This window comes from Mugil cephalus, chromosome 14 (genome assembly GCF_022458985.1).
Source record: "Mugil cephalus isolate CIBA_MC_2020 chromosome 14, CIBA_Mcephalus_1.1, whole genome shotgun sequence".
NCBI lineage: Eukaryota > Metazoa > Chordata > Actinopteri > Mugiliformes > Mugilidae > Mugil > Mugil cephalus.
Genome location: NC_061783.1, coordinates 14,055,625 through 14,072,684, shown reverse-complemented (window position 1 = coordinate 14,072,684; position 17,060 = coordinate 14,055,625). Strand labels below are relative to the sequence as shown.

General features: G+C 42.1%; 1 protein-coding gene across 6 annotated transcripts in view; it reads left to right on the top strand.

Moving 5' to 3' along the window:
* The window catches only part of csmd3b (CUB and Sushi multiple domains 3b), a 316,533-nt gene that overhangs the window by 186,842 nt on the left and 112,631 nt on the right, over nt 1–17,060 (top strand). For all 6 annotated transcript variants that reach the window (XM_047604800.1, XM_047604799.1, XM_047604798.1 and 3 more), the window contains exons 8-10: nt 11,083–11,160; nt 15,187–15,274; nt 15,363–15,487. In XM_047604800.1, coding sequence (XP_047460756.1) covers nt 11,083–11,160; nt 15,187–15,274; nt 15,363–15,487 — 291 coding nt within the window. The remainder of the gene's footprint in view (nt 1–11,082; nt 11,161–15,186; nt 15,275–15,362; nt 15,488–17,060) is intronic.

Sequence of the window (17,060 nt, the reverse complement as noted above, 5' to 3'; positions counted from 1 at the left end):
CGTGTGCGCATGCATGCGTGTGTGTGTGTGTGTGTGTGTTTATGGTTTTTAGTGGGAAAGCCTTTATTCATGAATTACTGTACTTAGTAACGCAAAGCCTGCAGCTCCTCCGCATGGCTAAACCAAATGTACTAAGTTAATTGTCCGGCTGAATGCTTAATTGATGCTTCAAAATGATTCACAGCGGCACAGAGCTTTAAACATGCCATAGGCTTTATGTTGATAAACCTAATTTAAAAGCATTAACCATTTCAATTCAAATATCTCTTCTTAGGACAGAGTGTGCTTGTTACAAGGATAAATCATTTCTGTTTACATACTTCTTTTATTCACAATATCCCAAGCAGGCTTTTTTTTATATGTATATATTTAAAGGAATGAAGGAATGGAAAATAATTATAACTTTGAGTGTTTTAAAAGAGTATGTTTTAATATATTCAAAAATGTCTATCATTTTGCCAATAAGTCAGATGTTGTTTCTTTGCACTTTCATAGTCTCCAGCTAAATAAAAGCGCGGCCATTAAGTGCCCATTAGCATGTTTAATTGACGCTCAAGCAATTGTTGAGCTCTGTCAACATCTCTGAGTAAAGAGTAAATGCTTTTCACCTCAGGAACAAAATGCATTTACACATACATATAAGAGATGGTGAGTGTGTTCTGAAATGCGCTATAGGGTCCTAGATGACATCTGAATTGATGGAGTTTTTCGCCATGGGAGCCGCTGTAAGTGCATTTAATTATCCTTGTCCTCACAACATGCCATTTGGGGACTCTACCCGAGCTTTGCGAGTGTCTCACCCGGGGATGATGGTATCATAAAGCATTCAGCCTGTATATTTTCTCTATCTGCACTTTGAAGTGTTGGATAACGTTCTGCGTCTGCCTTTCGAAGAAAACGACGGTGCTCTGTTGAATTGTTCGTGATGTGGTTTTATGCAGCTGATTTGTAAATGTTTATTTAATATATTGGCTTTTATACATCCATAATATGACAGGTAATAGTTAAATATTTATTTTATATTTGACCAACGATCCAAAATCCAAGATAATAAAGTAATAAAAGTATTTTTATGCCTAACAAAGACAAATATTAAATCACTAAATATGTGTAGTTTTGCTCAAGACCAAGAGGCTGGACACAGTTGTCAGTGAAGTCAATATATAATAACTGTATGAGTCTTTATATTGCGAGTTCCAATGTAACTTCTGAACATTGTGTTAATCAACTTGTGTTATGTTGAGTTACAGCAGCTCCTTTGAATGTTAAGATCTGTGCAGACGGACTAAGCGATGCTCCTGAAACACATAATTCATCAGTTTAACAGAACAAGTGAATCTTTCAAGATTTTATATAACCTCTAAAAACTTTTTTTTTTCCATCACCTCTCGCTCAGAGCTAGAAACCAGTGGAACACATTGCCAAATTAACTGAATGTCCACAGGAATAATATATGAGAACACAATTTTACAGTGAATTTACCCTTTAAATAGGGCGCCGTGTTCATTTTCGAGGTCATACTTTTACTCAAGGAAAGTATTCTCGCTGTGCAATTATTTATAAGTAGAACAAGTGAAAGGCCGTGACTAGTCAGCCGGCATGTCACACATGGTTTTCAGTCAGACACCGAAAGTCACATTTTCACTCAGCTGTCGCGCCCCCCTCTGAATTCACTCAGTTAATGCCCATCCAGCCAGAAATGCAACAAATGCAAAAATATAAGCTACAACGTCTGGACATGCACATGTAAAGATTGGTAAAGACGCAATAAAACAATAAAAGGTTGTCCACAGATGATTGGTTGAGGCCATTTGTGTGTGCAAAGGGCATACGTGGAAACAACTGGAGGCCATCTTGGAATGAGGACTCTATGATGGAAGCAGATCCAGGTTACTGTCTGAAAGCTGTTACATGCCCTGTAAGAACAGAGAAATTGGTCAAGGTTCATTTTTGTCAGGTCATTTATACTTAATGAGAAACCCAAGTGCAGAAGTACTGGGAAGTCCTCATAAGGCCATTTGTGCGTTTTTGTATTCCTTAAAGACGTATCATACAGGTTCTTGTAGTTTCTCACCAGCAAAATGCTCAAAATGATCCACTGCACAATCCACTTTTCTGCATTAATTACGCCAGCTTTCAATTTCAGACCAATCACAGAATAGCTGTCAGACACCACACAATAATAAAGTCCTGCCCAGAGTTGGGAATGGGAGAACATCAAAATACCTGACTTTTTTCACTTCCACTAAGCTTCAGTTGCCAGTCTGTCATCTAGCGTACAAGGAGTTAACACTGAGATGATGAGTATTTGAGTTCAGCTCAGGATTCTGTGCACATTTCAATTTCCAACTTCCATAGCTGGGCTGAGAAATGAAAGTTACAAGCAATATAATGTGTTACTTATGATGATGGGCAATTAGTGAAGTGCTCGAAATGTGCCTCAGAGTGGGTCGTTCATGGTGAGCTAATCATCATTTAGCTGGAAAACCTACAGGTAGAAGCAGAGCATTTCAGTCATTACATCTTATTGAGTTGTTGCTGTGAGTGGACTCACAGAAGAAAATACCGAAGCAAAATAGCCACGGGCATGGGTTGTTTTCCGTCTAAGCAACTCCATTTCAATCGTGTTGCCTTTTTCCCTTTTTGTCATACTGTCATATTCTGTAAACTTTCTTTATGCCTCATAACCAGGCATCGGAGCTTTTTTTGTGGAGCACACTGAAAAAAAAATGTCTCGGCCACCATTACGCACTAGACACCAGCTGTATTCCTGCAGTCTAATTGTCATTCATGAAGTTATTCATATCCAGTCAATGAGATTTTTACTCCTGTCGACGTTCAGCCAGTTAGCAGGTCAGTCAGCGAGCCCGCTGGTTGATTGAACGGTTGCCAGAGGTTCCATTTACTGAACACATTTTGGTCTCTCGCAATGAAAAATAATGTCTGGCACATCTCGTAATGAACATTAACGTTACAGAAAGTGAGGGCGGGGGGGGGGGAGCTTTGGCAGTGCTGCAAAGCGAGGATGTAGAAGTTACCTGAAAACACGATGATTAAAAGCGCAATTTAACTTCCGCGCAGAATCTCCGCGTCTAAATCTCCTTTTACAGGTGGGATCAGTATTCAAAGCGAAACGCTGCAGATAAACAGACAAAGGAGGCGCCGGAGTTAAAACATCTTGAGAGAATGTGATCACGGAGAAGCTCGTCTGAGGCTTCACTGCTACAATACTCTCTCTTGAACACGAGAGGTTGAATTGAAATGTGTCATTTGGATTATTTTATAAAACGTGTATATGCCAATCGGCCAAAACATTAAAACCACTAACGGGTGAACAACGTTGACCGTCTTGTGACAATTTAACGTTCTGCTGGGAAACTTTTGGACCGGGTATTTGTGTGGATGTTACTTAGACATGTACCGCCCACCTAGACCAGACCAGACACCCCCACACCATAGCAATGACACTCTTTGATGGCAGCAGCCCTCGCAGCCTGACACAGACAAACACACAAAAATGGTTTAGGAACAACTCAAAAAAAAAAAAAAGACATGAAAAAATGCACATGTTGACCTGGTCTGAACCACTGAGGCCCCCCCTCTACCCAAAGGACCTTAAGGTCCCCCACTAACATCCTGTTACCAGACACCACAGGGCACCCTCAGAAGGCCCATGTCCATTCTTTGATGAGTCACAACCGTTTTGGAGGCACAAGGGAGACCTACACAATATTAGGAAGGTGGTCATAATGTTATGCCTGATTGGTGTATCTGTAATTCCTATTCGTATTAATGGCTCTTGACGGAAATTACTTAACATTTAAAGGCAAACACAGTCTGGAAATGTTCACAGTCTGAGGCCCAGTAGGTCACTGATCATTATCATACATGTCTTTTCAATGTGAACTCTGCTGCCAGCTGCCATTTCGAAAATGTTTCACGTAGAACATAAAATCTATAAAGACTGAGATTGCAGCCAAATATTAACTGGATTGACGTCTCTTTGAGGATTAGCTGAAAGCAGAGCTGACTCTCTAAAGATCTGTTCCAACGTTTCGCAGTGTGTTTTTTTTTATATTTCCAGCCATTAAACTTGACTACAGGTGCAGCAGGGGTACCGCACTGTGCTGCCTGGTGTGATTTATAAGGTTTCGAATCGGCAGATTCCAATCTCCCAATGCAGACTTCCACACAGCATTTTTATTTTAGTAGTATCGCTGGGCGGCACATCAACTTTTAAGGTGTATCAGTATACTCCTCTCTTTCAAACAAGACGTTTGAAGATGCAATTTAGTTTTCATCAATAGAGTTCGACGCATTACATAACACATTTCTTCTGTTTCGTGATTTCCTTTCACACTGCACACTCAAAACTCAATTTTTCCTGTAATAAACATAATTTTCCGATACTATTTTCCATGCTTATGGGCTTTTAGGTAATTGCAATGCCTTGTTTCACATCTTTCAAACTACTTTTTTAGCCACACACGTGTGCTCACTGTAGTAACTGAATAGTAGCAGAACCATGATCATGCCTTGTAGAAGGTTCAGCTGGAGCAGACCAGCCCAATCAAATCTGTTGTTTCTCTCATAGTTCTTTCGATCTCAATTACAAGCCCAAGTTGATACGTATGTGAAGTCAAAGGAGGCTGGCCTGCTTTGTAGTCTGCAGGAAAAGTCTCGTCTGTGGTTTTGGAAATGATCCAGTTCGGTTTGTTTAAACTATGATGCATTTGATCCATAAAGGTGAAACTAGATGGAGCTGTTCCCAAGACATAATGGGGGGGGGTTTGACTGACGGCTGCGTGTGACCTTCCCTGGTCATCCTGTTTGAATTCTAGGTGGCACCCCTGAATCAATAGGGCCGATTCTGCATTCACAATTTTAAATGTTTAGAAAGCAGTTTCCCTACAGCATCAGCATAATGAAAATGTCACAACGCTGCTCTGATTGCTGTATTCCGTCGGGACTTCCGACCCCGACCCGTAACGGTCTTCGCCAACGACCTAAGCACCTGAAGGAGGAGGCGATGCATCAACTTTTAGCAGACTGTAAGTCAATTTAATACCAATTAAGTGTCAAGAATATCAGCAAAGGCCACACCTGCAGTAGCCATTCTTTTGGTGACTCACAGTTAGATTGTCTGCGCCCTACGGGTCCCTACGAGGTAGGTCAACGGCGAACCGAAACTAGGGCTCACAACTGTGCCTCCTCTTGTGGATATTGCAGTGAAGCATAGTGTGGCTTGCATCTGTGACATGTTTCCTTCCTCAGACACTGCGTGCAGACATAATTACCATGCGCTACGGGTATACTTGATGGCCTGTTTGTTTACCTACTGCAAACCTTTCATTTCGTTGCTGAACGATGAAGTAAAGACAGTGTGCTCGCTAGCTTCCTCTCCTCTGTTATTTACCATTTTTTATTCATTCATTAATGCTCGGCGCTCAGTGCTTCCTCCACTAATTCTGTCCTGATGCAGCACCAGGATCAAATCTTAAGCCATAGACGCAGGATCATAAATGCTGAGGGTAACTTTGATTAGATATTCTGTCCACGCTCCTCCCTGCATGGTGCTCTGCTCTCATGCCCAACCCGACACCCCTCAACACCTGGCGGTGAATGTGTGTGTGCCCTTGTGTGTGCTTAGTGTGTCTGCTCACATAAAGCACTGTGTGCCCGTGTGTCTGTGATCCTCAGCTCTAAATGCTGTATGTATATGTGCATTTCCAAGTTTGCGTTCCTGCTTCCATTTCAAATTGATGAATCTGTCTACTAACGCGCACACACACACACCACCCGCTGTCTATGTGTGTGTCAGGTATGAACAATCTGTTTCCTTCCCTGCGGCACTCGCTACCAATCACATCCCTCCATCATCTCTCTTCATTACCTATTCATGAGTTTCTGTGTCTGCAGGGCTGTGATTGGCTCTTAATGAACAACTGACGGCATTATCAGTCAGCCAATGCTGTGGCAACAAAATAAGTCAGTCAGTAGAAAAGCAACACTAGTCAAACACCAATACGGGAACATTATTCAACTGGAGCGGTGACACGGCGCGCCCCCTTAGGGAGGCTGACATATTGGATGTTGTCGACTGTATGGTACCTCCGATATGACACTCATAATGTCTCAAAATTACTCGTGATCAAGTGCACACATCTTGAAGTGCTAAGTGCTCCGGATAATTACAGCCAAGGAAAAGGAGAGCATTTAGCACAATATACAATTAGGTTTTGTGTAAATAAATCCCTCTGTCCTTTGCCTTGTCAGCCTCAGCTTAAAAGTCATTAGTCAGACAGAGTACAGGGACACGTCTTAGCCTCAGGGCGTCCGTATGAGCTCATAAATCTACGAACTACCCCTTTATCATCTTTTATATTATTGTGGAAGCTTGTATTTTACCAAGGCAGACTTCCATTATTGACTTGGTGTTCTACTATGGCTTTATCAAAACGTCTGTTAGCTCCGAGATCAGTATTGTACGGCTATCCGAGAAGGTAAAATTCCCATCCTCACCCCCTGATTCCATCACTAATTGCATATGATTAAACCCATATATATGAAACATATATGTGACAGAGACTAATCATAAAATATACCTTTATTTCTCACATGTTGCTTTAAACTGGGATTCATTGTGGGTTCTTGCTATGCGCAAGCATTAACCGCTAGTCCAATCTTTCCTGCACCACTCATTTATTTATCAGCAGCTCACAACTGCATCAAGTCTTCACCGTGTGTTTGACTACAGCGAACTAATTCCAGTCCAAATTCAAATTCAAAACCAGTCTGGATGAATATCATTTTCTCACGTGGACTCATTACGGGAATCTGAGCACACAGATAAGACAGATTTTCAAATTCCTTCCACGGTATTTCAGCCCCCATCCGAGATCACACGTTTCCGCAGTCAGGAGTAAATATTTGCTTTCCCTGTGTGGGTACATTAAAACACCAGCGAGGGGCCTCCAGCCTGAAAGCTGCTGGGTTCAATCAAAGTGCATGTGCCCTATCTGTTTGAATCACCTCCTTAGAGATCGTCTCCCCGCTCCACGCTACCGGTCTTATAAAATGTGAAACCCAGATGGTATTGTGGGTAACACGCCAGTACCACTCAACTAGGTGAGTCATAGATCTGGCTTGTGCCTCAGGTAACGGGGTTAGTTTTGATTTGAAAAGTATCTACATCAGTCTGCGGGAGGAGCGTTTGCTTCGAAGCCTGCTTCCGTGCTGATTCATTACTGTTGAACTTTTGCTTGGTTATTCCGTCACAACTTAAACGCGGTTTTGCCAAATGAAAAAATATTTTAGTTCACTAATGTGTTTTACTTAAATGCATCTGCCCTTCCATCTGTTGTGTGCAGCAGAGCTGCTGTTTGTAGGCTGGAATAGTGACATGGACGTTTTTAACTTTCTTGCATATTAACAGGGGCTTGATATAGTGAATGAAACTGCACAGACGAAAACTAATTTGACTTTTAACTATTTTTGGCCCAGATTTCCACACTATTTTCTGTTTGACAGCATCCCCTGCGTACTGAAAGTAATACAAGTCCAAGTGTCTTTATTTGTGACAGCTAGAATATTTAGAAATACTAGTTCAATCCGATAATCGAGATTAGTGATACAATACAATTCTGCTTTTGGCAAATAAGATTTTTAGACAAACCAACCTGTCAGAAAGATCCAAAGTCTTGTTACATCAAATTTCATGTGTACATGCATTGGAATGGAAAATGTATTCACTCCATTCTCGCCAACTACACTTTTATATAAATCTGTTGTTCTGAAATATTTATGTAATGACCTGAAAAAGATTAGGATGATCCGGGGCTGTATGAGTCACTGCTTTTAAATATCATGAACAAGATGCAGTGGAAGAGTTTTTTTGTTTTAGTTTTTACTGTATCACATATCGAGCATGATCCTCCTTGGATAACTGTGACACTAGTGATTCATGAATAATGAATTTCATTCTCTGTGTAGGTGGATTTCTGTGAAGTTTTTGCATTTAGTTTCTATGTGTATAGTGCTGTGAGCCTGCTATAACCAGCTTTGAGACATGAGCTGCTGGGTGCAAACTCAAGATGTAAAGAAATGTCATGTTCGTGAGTGTATTAGTTTGACTCATTTACCTTAAAAAATAAAAATTTTATGATTTTTATTACACTCCGATGGATACGTTTTTTTATCCCCTTATCCGATACTACCCAGATTCACGGTTCTTTACCGCAGCAGTGTTACGCCCCTCTGCACCCCCACCGGCTGCGCACGTGTCTTTGGCTCGTACTTAATCACCTTAACCTTAAGCAGCGATACTTCTGCTTTAAGGCTAGCTTGTCTAATTAGCCAGGCTCGTTGCTCGCGTTTGGTCCACGTTGATGAGAGCAACGGCGGGAGAGCCACACCGTCAGACTTTAGTGAAGCAGCCCTTTCATTTTTTGCTTCACAGACCAGGAGATTAGCACACTGCCAGGACAACAACATAAAACAATGTGGCAACTTCTTAGCAGGCAAACGGTGCAGACTGCAGCGCTGGTTTTATGCTGCAAGCTTTTTGTAGTGTTAGATCTCCCTCACTTTCCAACAAATACAATAGAGTCTGAAAAAAATTGCATTGGGCCTGATACTGATCAGTGTGATGAGGACACCCTGGAACCGTCAGCCTGCACAGAGGTCCCCTCTGAGTTGAATCTCAAGATGTGTAAGGTCATTTCATGATTTCCACCTTTACAGACTTGGTGCGAGATACAAATTGGGCCGGAGCAAACTGTCAACGAGTTGTGCCAAGTTCTATGGAAAAGCCTTCAGCCGTGGTTCATTGCGTTCCCTTCCTGTCTCTGGGCGAACGTAGCACATGGTTCCTAGAGAATGTTAAACAGCATCTCACCTGGACTTTAACTACATTTGTGAGTCCTTGTACTCTAGCAATGCTCACACGGCCTTTCTTCAACACAAGCCGGCGCGACCGCAGTGCATACATTTTGCACAGCCGCAAATTATTGTAGCTGCACACGCTCATCCTCAAGGAATAAGGTAGATGGCTTTGGTTTTGAGTTTTTTTAAGTAAATAACATATTTGCTACACCGTTTACAGACAAGGTTTTCTGTCTTGTACTTTTTAAATTAAGTTTTAATTAACATACGTTCGCATTAAACGTACAGGTCTGTCACAACTTTCCTGACAGATGTTCATTAACTACTATCCATTGCTATTTAAGCACACACTACAGTGACAATGTGTTAAGTTGGTATTAATGTACAACACCATATGAAGTTACATATGCTGAAAAAAACATTTTAACAGATTCATTAAGTACCTCGTATAAACATAAGTTTCTACTCGACTAATACTTGACTAAATCCCGCCCATACTTCCTCTAAACAAACTTGCAGTTTTGTTTGGTTAACACTGAGCTTTTCTCTACCTTCACCAGTTGCAAGCGGATGTTGGCTTATACACTGCCCTTATTTATTTATGTATTTATTCCTACTGTCACAGAGTAGTTGGCATGGACACTCATAGTCATCATGATGTCACGTTCTGTTTCTATAGCGTCTAACTAAAACTTTTCTTATCACCATTAACTACTTAAAGTGGCAGAAACCATCCTTGAAAAAATATATTTTGTATATATAAATATGTCATATATTTTTTTCTTAAACATTTGCTTTAGTTTTTCTAATTTGGCCCAAGGCCCACCCAACTAACATGGAGGAGGTGGAGCTTGTGACCTATACTGCAGCCAGTCACCAGGGGGAGCTTTGCTCGCTTTGGTTTAACTCAGGATCTGTTCCACCTCCCTTCTTTATTTACAGTCCATGATGTACACGCATAGAATTTTTCCTCATTAAATCCTTATGCTTATAAGTTCACACAATATTACACTAATGTAGCTGCTGTTCCACTGCTTAATATAAGATTAATTAGTAGTTTAATTGATTTAGTAATACGTCAGCCACTGACATATGTGCATGTACATCGGCACCGTTCGGCATTAGCATAATTGTTGACATGGAGTACACGCGATGATGCATGTACATGTATGTAGTCCTCGTTTAACACCAGGATAATTGTAGCACATTAACTCGCGTACCATTTGTCACCATTCAATGGATTAGTCAGGTCATTATGAAAACGACGTCTGTCAGACAGTCCGTCAGACATTCATTAAAGCAATTTGTCACTGTACTACTTTGTCATTTGGGACAAGATATATTTGCGTGTTTCATTATTTATGTTGGTAATATATTCATTTATTTTGTCGATGTGGAGCAGGAAAATAAAGAAATAAAGAAATGAAGGATCTAATCTGGAGGGAGTCAAATTGAGATTACCCCGGGGTGTTTTGTTTTTTTGTCATTAGAGCGCGGATTCAAACACCGCTCTCGCCCACTCACTTTGTCTCCCACACTCTATCTCTGGAAGCATACATGCCGATGCGTATTAACATACAGGCCCAACATTGCCCACCTTGTAGTGAAATAATGTCACCGGTGTTAGAAAACAGAGCTCGCGCTGACAGGGATCCCTGCGTCGGTTTGTCTCCTCTTGTCTTTGATTCACTCTGATTAAAGGATCCATCTATTTTCTAACGTGCCATTATCGGAATGCTTTGATTACAGAGCTGCATCATTGTCATTTTGATTAAAGCTGCAATTTCCTTTACCAGCTTTTGTGCGGAATATGATGGGGCTTCCAGAAAAAACACCCCGGCATCTGACGCGTTTGTTTGAGCGACGCGGAGGGGCGAACTGAGCTCCTCCTGAACAGAAACGGTGCCTCTTGGTGAAACAATCTTTGCCCAACTGTCTTTCCCTTTTCCTGCGTATCCCTTTGTCTCTCCATGCTCCTCTTGCTGTCCACCATTTATGATTATTATTATTATTATTTTTTAAATTTACTTTGCTTTTCTAACTTTCTTTTCCGCTATGCTCTTCTCTCTCCCAGCATTGCGAGGGAGAAGAATCTGCCATATTTAAAAAAAAAATAAATAAAAGATCCTTTGCTTTCCACGTTATTCAATCTGTTCTCTGATTTCCCTTCTCTTTTCTGTATTCTGTTCTCCTCCGCAGTGAAGCGATCAGTAGATTTTAAGTCGCGGGGCGTTAAATTATTCCCTGGCAAAGACTCCAGCAACAAGTTTTCAATATGTGAGTTCACATCTTAATGTCCCTTCTGGCTAATGAACTAACATGTGATGGCTTGGATTGGCTTTTCTTTTTCTTTTCTTTTTTTTTTTTTGTTTTTTCTCCCCGATTTGCTTTTGTTTTGCTCGCGTCTCTTAAAAAGGCTGTTATCTTCAACACTTTTGTGATTATTGGCGGCACGTGAAACATCTCTCATTAGCTTTCGGATAACTTGTGAGGTCATGAATGCGCACGCCGCGCGCGTCGCCGTTTGACGCCGCAAGTTGTGCTAAATTTTCCCGAATCACAAATGTGTTGAAAGTGCCCGAGCCTTTGTGAGAGCGCTGCTTTCGCTTCCCGCTCGACCGCTGTGCGTTTTGTGTTGTTGTGATGTTTCGTTTGTGCGTCTGTGTTTGGGGTCCCGCTGTCTTGCGTCTCCATTGCTTGCTTTGATATATCTAATCATGGCTTGTTTCTGATAAGCCTAATCATGGTTTGCTTTGGCTATGGTCGATCAGAGGATGTGAATCAGCTGTTCCTATGTTTGTTTACCACCCACCTACTCTTCTCTTCTCTTCTCTTCTCTTCTCTTCTCTTCTCTTCTCTTCTCTTCTCTTCTCTTCTCTTCTCTTCTCTTCTCTTCTCTTCTCTTCTCTTCTCTTCTCTTCTCTTCTCACCCATTTTATATATATATTTATACGCAGGCCATTAGGGTTATCAGAGCAATTATTGAGTGTATAAAGACATTCCTCTCTCATGGAGAAGCACCGGAATTATTAAAACATATCTAAAGTATCTCTGCGCCTACATTATGTCCTGGTTTATCTATGACCCCTCACAGTCAGTGCAAAAACTGGATTGTGAATTTATTAGGGAGGCTGCAACCCTAATAAGTGTAAAAACTTCCCTGTTGATTTACTGATCCTCTGTTGGAACTATCACGCTTTCCTCTAACTTTGTGAAATCCCTCCCTCCCCCTCCCCCCTTTTTTTGTAATAATACATCCAGGTCTCACGTCAGGCACCTTGAAGGGAGAGTGTAATAGTGTTAATGGTCCCCATGTCATCTGATTTATTGTAAGGCAAAATTGGCCACATGAGCACCATTTCATTTCACTCAACCTTATTCCGCACTGACACTGGGAGAACATGCATAAAAGGCGTGGAGAGATTATTAAAAAGCCGAGTGCTCGCTGTAACCTCACATATTGTAGATTTATTTTATCTTTTTTTTTTAACTTTCTGTTAGTCCTTTGTACTTTCTTCCGCCGTCTGTGTTTTCAGATGCTGTAATGTACATGTAATGCACAAAGGTTGTTTGTGCTACAGATTGTGGTGATATTTATGCATGTTCTTATCTTTGATACAACACAGCGCACAAATTCATCTCACACATCGCACCCAAAAGTTCAAAAATGTTCCACATGCATATGCACTTCTTTACGCACGGATGTGTTTTTTAAAACAATCCTGCACTACATTAATAAAGCAACTGCTGTATGACAAATAGACCTTGCTCGTAATTAATTGGTTTGCATGCTTGGTGATGATGCATTTTTGAACGATTCCATTTTTTTGTTGTTTCTTTTTTGCTCGTCTTCCTCGTTTGCTAGTGTTTCTGTGATTGCGTTGCCTACACGTGAACCTCTCAAATCCCGCATGGGCTGATGGAAAAGCGATGGCCGAGCTAAGCGCATCGTGGATCCATCGGGTTTTCCTGACAGGCTGGAGAGTCACGGCGGAGGTCGGACTCTGCAGATGTGAATTTGTGTGTTGATTAGTCCGGCTCCGATTGGTTTCAGGCGCTGATCCGCTCTCGCTCTGAGCGGCGCTTTAACTCCTCAGCGAGGACCTGAAGTTTGTCTGTGTCCCCGTCCGTTTGTGTTTTTCCCGTGGATGTGTTTTTTTTGTGTTTGTGCACGTGCGCGTGTGAGTGTGCATCGACTTCAGTGGGCTCTGTGCGTTCGAGTGTGTGCACGCAGCACTGATACTGTAACCAGTCCCTCTGTTATAGTGTTAATAGTCCAGATGGTCAAATTAGCCGCTCCAACAAAGCAACAAACTATCTACTCGAACAAATGCACACACGTACACATACACACCAACCACCTGCTGGGTTTGTTGATACGGACAAAACATGTATATGCATGTTAGCCAGATAGTCCAGACACCCTGGGTAGGGAGGTGTTCGCGTGAAAGCAGAAATGGGCAGTATTATCTTGCGGCCTGTGTTCGTCACGCATAATTGGGTTCACTGGCCTCGGCATTTTTGTGCAGGATTAAATAAACTATCTATGTCATCGATATTTTAATGTATGAGTCAGAACAAGATAAAATATTAAAACAGCGCATTAGTCGTCACTGAAAATCAGCAGTCGGAAAAAACCTAGCAAAAAACTGACTTCGAGTGATTTGAATTTTCATTTTCTTCTCGGTTTTCCACCTTTATTCAATAAAATGTTAATGATAATTGCGCGAAACGCATTCGTTTACAATGACTCATCGCAGCCGCAAGAGTAACTCGGCACACGGAAAGCAAAAGGTCACTTCGATGAAAAATAGTTTCAAATGGTGAAGCTGTGCAGGAAAGATCAGTTATTAATCATGATATTCTATTCGACAATCTTATAATGCAAACGCAAAGTTTTCGGCACCACAATTTAATTTTCACTCTTGAGGGAACCAATCGGCAGCTTACACCAAAGTAAAATCCATTTTAATATCCGTCTGTGCGTTTGAATATCAACAAACACGAGCGGTGCATTGTTTGCTGTGTATTTGAAATGAATGAGCGCACTATAGTGTCTCTCCCTCCGGTAATATTCTGACACCAGACATTAGGGAGCGATGGCCGACTGAGAAAATACACTTAAAAATCCTCAGTGGCCTAATTCTACACTCACTGGTGTGAATGAGAGATGCAGGAAACTCAGGGGTCATTCAAATAACTTCACCCTCAATACTGGATACGAGAGATCCTGTCACATTAGTTAAAATAGGTCATCAACGGAGTGCAGCTCATTACTAGAAATTAATAGAATAGTGATGAATCTGCAGTAGGAAAAAAACATTAGGCTATTAAGTTTAACAATAAAAAGCCTTCCAGTTGTGATTGACAGCTTTAGCTTTCTCAGAAAATATATGTAATTTTGTTTTGCTCATCCACAACAACACACAAACAGTCCATTGCTCTGTTGTTGCCGTTTTTTTTTTTTGTTTGTTTTTTTTGGAAAAACTCAAAAGTTATAAAGAGAAAGAAGACTCTGAATGGTTGAGGTTTAAGGAAATAAAAGTTCAATATGGCGGTGGCTTTCAAAGAAAGCCAAGGGGGGAGGGGAGAGAGAGACACGGGGTTATTTATATGGAAAGCGAGGCGGCGAAAGATTAAGTTGTCAGAAAGCAAAGAAGCAAGACAAACAGTAAAAAAAAAAAAAAAAAAAAAAGCAAAACGAGGTAAATAAAGAATGAGAGGGATGAGGGAATAAGAGCTGCATGCATGTACTACAGCGGTGCGTTAATTAGAGACAGACTGAGTGGAGATGCAACTTGTCAGGTGCACGTTTGTCGTGGTGTCGCTCAGTATTTGTGCACCTCTTTCTGTTGTCTCTGTTTTTACTCGTGCGATGTTTGGAGCGTTACTGTCAAGATTAGCTCTTGTGTTTCTGAGAGAATTCAGATTGTGTGTGGAGCGCTGTGTCGTCCCTGTCCGCCTCCCTAACCGTCTGTTTGTCTGCCTCCTGCTCCGTCTAACCTGTTTCCTGCTGCCTCTGAAGCGGCGGCATTGGCTTGACAGCGAATTTTGAATCTAAATATACTCCTTCATAACAACGATCTGATATATTTTTCAGTTCCTAAGTACAAAATAAATGGGCTGTTTAATGTATTGCAGGCAATTTAAACCCACCTTCGTGTTCTGCAAATGAACTGCTTCGGTTAAATTGAGTGTGCGCCTGCTGAACCCAGCGGACTCAGCGCTGCTTTGCTATGACCCCCCCGTGTCAGTGTGTAACCCGTCTGTCCTGGATGTCCACCTGTCTGTCTCTCTGTTTAGTAAATGAAGGTGGTGTGAGACAGGCGTCTAACTCCTGCCCCGACCCAGGAGAACCAGAGAACGGAAAACGCCATGGCAGTGATTTCAGGTACAACTCGGTTCAGCTTACATTTAGACATTAAGTACAGTTTTTCTTTTTTCCTGCATTTTGATTGTGGGCTTGTGTTTCTGCGCAGCATTGGCAGCGTGGTGCAGTTCACTTGCGGAGAAGACTACGTACTTCAGGGCAGCAAAACAATCAGCTGCCAGAGAGTGGCGGAAGTCTTCGCAGCCTGGAGTGACCACCGACCCGTCTGCAAAGGTAAGAAATGCGTACACACAACAAGTTTTTATATTGCCGGCACCACAGCAATGCAATTTGGCCACCGCATGCGGAAGATGCTCTCCAGGGGGTAGACGTCTCAGTATGCAAATCTGGTACACGGAGGACTTAATGAGAACGGATACGGAGGGTTCACAACCTGAGAGAAATGAAACTTGGATCACTTCTACCTGAGTGACGAGCAGGAAAAGGAAGGGTTCATTATCCGCTACATACAGCGTCACGAGGAGGAAGTGCCTCAGGATGTGTAGCGTTCACTGATGAAGAAGATGCAGATGAATTCTGATGTGTGTACTGTACCGTCAGCTGACGTGTGAAAAACGGCCAAAAACTTACAGTGAAAGCAGCTACTGTAGGAAAGAAGCGGAATATTTTCCAGCCTGATCTCGAGTCTGTTTTCTGCTATATCCCTTAAATGTAAATATCCTCAAATTCTACAACGATTTTCTGCTTTTCCAAAAATAACGCCAGTGTCCAGTGGCTCTAATCAGAGACCTGAAGGTAGGAAAGCATTAAAACGCAAATGTTTATGTGCGTTGCTTTACAATGTCGCCGGCGGGCTGGCTCGGCCTTTCTCTGGGGCGAATTTTTGTCGAACAAGGCCGAGTTTGGAGTGGAAAAGATCCCAATTGTGTTTCAAGCCTGTGGCAATAAAATTATGAAACAAAACACTCCGTGATCCAGTGTTTGCAGTGCGGCGGCTCACTAACATGCTACGGCTGCGCGCTTTCATCACGGGAGCTGCGATAGTGATTATTCAAGACCTAAAATCGCATAAACACAGTAAGTAAACACCACTGCACACAAGCACCGGGTTCGATCATTATTTCTCAATACGGCGTACAAATCAAATACCAATTGGCAATACGGAAAACTGCACTGCAATTATTTTTTAGACAGTGCAAGGCGTGTAATCTGCCCGTATGCTCCATTTACCGGATGATGGCGTGATTCTTTGCACGTTTCTTTAAGTCTCCTTTACTGGCAGCCTCGAACTTTCAACACGCACGCATGCACGGAAAGAGAGGGCGTCTGTCATGTTAAATGCCAAAGTCATTTGTCACGTCTTCCTTCACTGGGCCTCAGAATGTGGCTGGAGACACATGCTTTAAAATAAAGAAATAAATTTAAAAAAAAAATCTTCAGTGGGCGTGGGTCTGCATGTGTGTGCATTTGCGTGGGAGAGCAGGAAGGAATGAGACGTATTTCGAAGCGTAATTAATAACAACCTCAGTGTAGCAGGGAAGGAGAGAGCTGAAAATGTGTCGCAGAGACTTTCTCCTCAAACTCGATAAATCCGTCTGAGAGCATTTGCATACAGAGAGCAAAAACTGAGGCGAAAGTAGCACCCGAGGAGCCTGGAGGGATTTGGCGTCCCGTTCTGAGACACCTGAGCAGGGACAGATGCTAGCCAGCTGCGGGACCTGCACTCTTGCCCTCTCCTTTAAGGACCCGGTCTGCAGGCACACGAGGGGACTGACCTTCATTAGGCTTTTGTTACCATGACAGTGCAGATCCTTGTAAGCAGCCGGAGTACGACTGTGTCGCTTTC